At 38.1% G+C, this 5106-nt stretch overlaps 1 protein-coding gene across 1 annotated transcript; it reads right to left on the bottom strand.

The window, feature by feature from the left end:
• Nucleotides 1-411: 411 nt before the first annotated feature.
• Nucleotides 412-4569, bottom strand: LOC104467636 (structural maintenance of chromosomes protein 2-like; the record flags this gene model as incomplete). Its single annotated transcript, XM_010081478.1, has 6 exons — nt 4402-4569; nt 3362-3511; nt 2532-2654; nt 938-976; nt 636-746; nt 412-456 (listed from the first exon to the last, which is right to left on the bottom strand). Coding segments are annotated over exons 1-6 (636 nt in total), but the record flags the coding sequence as incomplete, so codon positions are not given.
• Nucleotides 4570-5106: the final 537 nt, after the last annotated feature.

The following is a 5106-nucleotide window of genomic DNA, read 5'->3' as shown; positions in this document are numbered from 1 at the left end:
ACCCACAAGTCCTTTTTCCCCTTTACCCCAAAAACACATTTAGCAAAAGACACTTGTCTAGTCAACACTAGAGGATCTGCCAATCGGGCTGGTCCTGCCCAGTCAGAACCTTTACATACTACCCCTTTAACTCTCTCCCCTATCACTGGGCGGGTGTGGGAATTGTGTGAGCGGGTGTATGTGGTTTGGCCCCCAGCCAAGGGCTAACCCATCACATTCCCCTCTAGGACTTCCTGGAAGTCCTGAATGTCACACTCTCTGTATCTGGACAGAAGATAAAATTTATCTCTCTCAAAAGATTCTACAAAGCTTGAAAACATACTGTTGTTTTAGCCCCCACATACTGGTTCAGGGTAGCTAAAAGTATTTTTTCAGTACTTTAAGGGCCCTACCATTCTAATTTTTCCATACCTCTTTCAGTTTCAGTAAAGTTGGTGTGATCTCCTCATCTAAGGCCTGAAACATAAAACAGAACATCTGTGTTCAGATTTTTAAAAATCTTGTATGTCTAAGCATTAATACCTAGCTCCAGGTGCAGAAATTATATATTCTACAAGCTAAAAACCACACTACACTGGTTATCCAGTTATCTTTAAAAAAATATAAAAGAAAGTATACTTTACAACATGTAGTACCGTTTGAATGTCTTTCAGTTTGGCCTCCTTTTTCTCTATGGTTTTCTGGACGGCCATTTTCTTGCATTCATACATCCGAGTACCAGCTGCTTCTTCAACCATAGCTAAAATCTAAAAAAAAGCAAACATGACAAAAATTTGATGTTTCTTCTTATGTTAGATTCAACTCAGAACTGAGCTGAACATCTCATCTCCCACTGATATCTTTATTTTGTTTTGTTCTCTCCACTCCAATATTGATCCTTGTCATTCAAAACAAATCAGTATACCTTCAGGCAAAAAAACTCCCACAACTTTCTTACCTCTGGTGGCTTCATATTTAAAACTTTGGTAATTCGTCCCTGGAGACAGAAAGACAAACAAGAATGGTGGTTGTATACTATGCAATAGTATAGTAAAAAAAAAAAAACCACAACAAAACCCCAAACCCAAAAACCCCACTCATTTTTCTATTTATACTATAAGCTCAAATATATATTATTTTCTACAAGGATAAACTAGTTTCCTCAATTGTTTTCTTCTTCAAAGTTTAAAAAAGTCACTTCTTCAGGCAGCCAGCCAGCTTGAAATGGCCTTTATATCTTATCTTAGGCTTGTCCTCCACATTCCTGATTACATCTTAAGGAAGTAATGTGCATATTTTGTTCTAGAGTCCTACTGAGTTGCTGATGTTGAACAAGGTCTTAATCATAAAATGTCTTTTTGGAGATTTAGCTCATACGTAAGTAGGGGGAAACAGAATAGGTGCAAAAACTGCCCTCCCCCCGCTCCCCTGCAAGTTGAGGCAGTTCCAATTGAAACAGTAAATCCTGCTCTGTTTTATTATTATTTTATTATTATTTGCCCAGGTGACCAAGAAGGCCAACGGCATCCTGGCCTGTATCAGAAACAGTGTGGCCAGCAGGACTAGGGAAGTGATTGTGCCCCTGTACTCGGCACTGGTGAGGCCGCACCTTGAATTCTGTGTTCAGTTTTGGGCCCCTCACCACAGGAAGGACATTGAGGTGCTGGAGCGAGTCCAGAGAACGGCAACTAAGCTGTTGAAGGATCTGGAGCACTGGTCTTATGAGGAGCAGCTGAGGGAGCTGGGGTTGTTTAGTTTAGAGAAGAGGAGACCTTATCACTCTCTACAACTACCTGAAAGGAGGGTGTAGTGAGGTGGGTGCTGGCCTCTTCTCTAAATTAACAAGAGACAGGACAAGAGGAAATGGCCTCAAGTTACACCAGGGAAGGTTTAGGCTGGATATTAGGAAAAATTTCTTCACTGAAAGAGTGGTCAGACATTTGAACGGGCTACCCACGGAGGTGGTTGAGTCACCATCCCTGGAGGTGTTCAAGAAACCTGTAGATGTGGTGCTTAGGGACATGGTTTAGTGAGTTAGGTGGTGTTGGGTTGGACTTGATGATCCTTGAGGTCTTTTCCAACCTTAATGATTCTATGATTATTACTTGCAAATATTTCAAGGATTTGTCTAGTCACTGCGTTGATGTTTATTAGAGTCTTTTCAATTAGTCAGCTCTTCTTTTGTTAGCTGTGACTTAAGAAAGCAGGTGTATCAGCTTCATTCAAAATATTGTCTAACATGGAACACACATAATAGGAAAGAAAATCTGTCTTTTTAGCACAATAGTAAAAGAAACACCTATCCGTTAAAGAGACAAAAAAGGAAAACAAAACTGGAATATGTTTTGGAAAAAGCTTGCTACATGAAGTCATGTGCTACAAGGTGTGTTTTAGGGTCAAAATATACTGTACTAGAAATCTTAACTACTTAACAGCCATTTTTTACTTGATAAGAAGTTGCTTTTCTCTGATTAGGAAATTAAGTGTTCTTCCACTATCTATCGTGCCTCAACTTCTATTCTTTTTGGATTTTAGAAAGATGCACACAATACCTGCATAATGAGGAAGTGAGGGTTATTGACATTGAGTCCAACAGAACAGAAGAGATCTTGTACACGAGTGTTGGTAGCATTCACACCATTGATAAGATACTTATTTCTACCTCCAATGACAACCTGGAGGAGTAAAAGAAATAGAAGAAACTTTAAGTGATTTCAAAATGACTTGACATTATAAGAATATGAACTGTAATAAAGAATAAAAAATCTAGGCAAATCCCATATACTATATTTTTGCATGCACATATATGCATACTACACAGAACACCAAACAGACCTTGTTGGACTGAAGAGACATTTAAAGCACCTAACTAAAACATGACAAAGATCACTCATTGAAGGCAACATCGACAAGAAAATTTCCAAACTCCACAAGCTTTCACTTGTTTTTTTTAAAAACATGGGAGACATCTTCATTAGAAAGATAAAGGTTCCCTTGTTCTTGGAGACCTAATTTAACACACAGTTCAGATATTAAGAGGAAAATACAAAAGCAGAAAAAAAAGCCACAAAATAGAAAACTATAACTTGCTCTAGGAATATTATTTAATTATTATGTTTCTGTGCAAGTGCATAGAAAACATTATTGATATAATGCTTTTAACAATATTAAACTTACTTTCCAAGTAATTCAATTTTTTTTTAATGTAGTATACTGGATCTACTTCTGCAGTTTGTGTTACTAACCACACTGTGGAAGCCTTGCCTCAATTGCAAAAACTCAGGGACTTCAAAAACTACTTTTTTTTTTTCTTGAAAAAACACTCTGTTGAGCACGTTAAGAAAGTGTATAAACTACTAAGCAATAGATATTAAAGACTCACCTGCCTAGTGACAATGATCTCATCACTAGCTTCAAATCCCAGTGGACTTAATTTCTTGTCAGAATTATCAAAGGTAATAGACACAGTTGCTTTACTAACTCCTCCTTGCCCATTTTTGTAAACTAGATCTTGCAAGTTGGAAGCTCGCACCTAAATCCATGGAACAGATAAATACATTTTTGAAAGATATTTTGAAAGATATTAATTACTCTTGTTTTGGAGAAATGAACGAAAAAAATGCAGATCTAGCTGTAGATTTAAGAGTTCATGTGAGAGACTGACCTATCAGACTGCAAGGTGCTAGCATAGCAAAACCACAGGCAGAGTGTGCCAGTCTAGTTTCAGCAAGCCAGCTAATTGTTTCTGCATGAGATTCCTAACAAAATCTGAATAATGTTAAAAAAAAAAAAAAGCCAGATGACTAGTTCACCAGCATTTACTTAAAGAGCATTTTTCATAATGCAGTTCACAGCAAAATGAATCAGAAAGTGTTCCTTCGAGGTCTGCTGGATTTGTCTACAATTCAGGGGGAAGTGTGTGTAAAAAAAATCACTTTAAGACATTCAAAACGATGTCAGAGCACACCATTTTTGTTGTAAGAGAAAAGCAGATATATCATCTTTAAAACAGCATGCATTGCATGAAAATCAGCTTTTTATTTTTTCCTGATGAACCAGCTGGCCAAATTTTAAGACCTAATCCAGAAGTGAAAAAATTTACTGCAAATAAACAAGTTAGTGCCTTTAGCTGCAAAAGATCTTTGGCTTGAGGCTGCTGCCTTTTAAGTAGGTATTTTCAGTCTAATGTTCTAAGCTACATACTTTGAGCTACTATAGTATTAATAAAATGGTAATTCACTCTTAATGAACAAATGAGCAAGAATGACAGAGACAGTTTTATGTAAAGAAAAATCCAAATAAATACAACTATTTTTTTGACAGAAGCACCACTTCAGGTCTTCCATTGGAGATTACTCAAGAGAATAATACAAAAAGTTGCTGACAGTAGAAAGACCTTTCTTAAATACCTTCTCTCTTTACCTGTGACAGATTGGTGATTCCCAACAGGAAACAGATTGAGTCCAAGATATTGGACTTGCCACTACCATTCAAGCCAGTAATGGCATTGAAAAATGGATCAAAGTCACGAACTTCCGTTCTCTGAGCATAGGATTTAAATCCTTCAAGAGCAATTGACTTGATGTACATCTTCTCTATGTTCCTAAAGGACCAGGCAAAGTAGTCCTCCCAAGAGTATGAAGAAAGGTATCTGGATTATAAATGTTCATATTTCAAAGAAAAAAAGAAAAAAGAAACAAACAAATCATACTGCATGCCAAACAAACAGCTAAATGTGAGAGAAAATGGAAAGAACGCGTGCCTTTTACAACAAAAAAATTATGCATTTATAAACAGAAAATTCCAAGAAGACCCTAGATCCAGGAAGCACCCCAGCAATAACCTGTGCTTCAAGATTTTTAAGAGACGTGCCGTTACACAACGTTCATCACAGCATTTATACGAAGACTGTGGCATAACCCTGTTTCTCACAAAGCTGGCCGTTAGTCCATCAGCCAACAAAGGGAAAGGCACGGAACTCTCAGAACCCGGCAGAAGGAAAGGAGCCTCCTTTTCCAGCCTGCAGGACTGCGACCTGCTCAGCCCCACCGCACGGAAGGGCTCAAAGCCCAGAAAAGCGACAGCCTCGGCTCTGAGGCGCCGCGAACACAAGCCCCATCCCTGCCC

The sequence above is a fragment of the Pterocles gutturalis genome, unplaced genomic scaffold (genome assembly GCF_000699245.1).
Source record: "Pterocles gutturalis isolate BGI_N339 unplaced genomic scaffold, ASM69924v1 scaffold28694, whole genome shotgun sequence".
Classification (NCBI taxonomy): Eukaryota; Metazoa; Chordata; class Aves; order Pterocliformes; family Pteroclidae; genus Pterocles; species Pterocles gutturalis.
Note: the sequence above shows the minus strand (reverse complement) of the source record. Positions and strands in the feature narration are given on the sequence as shown.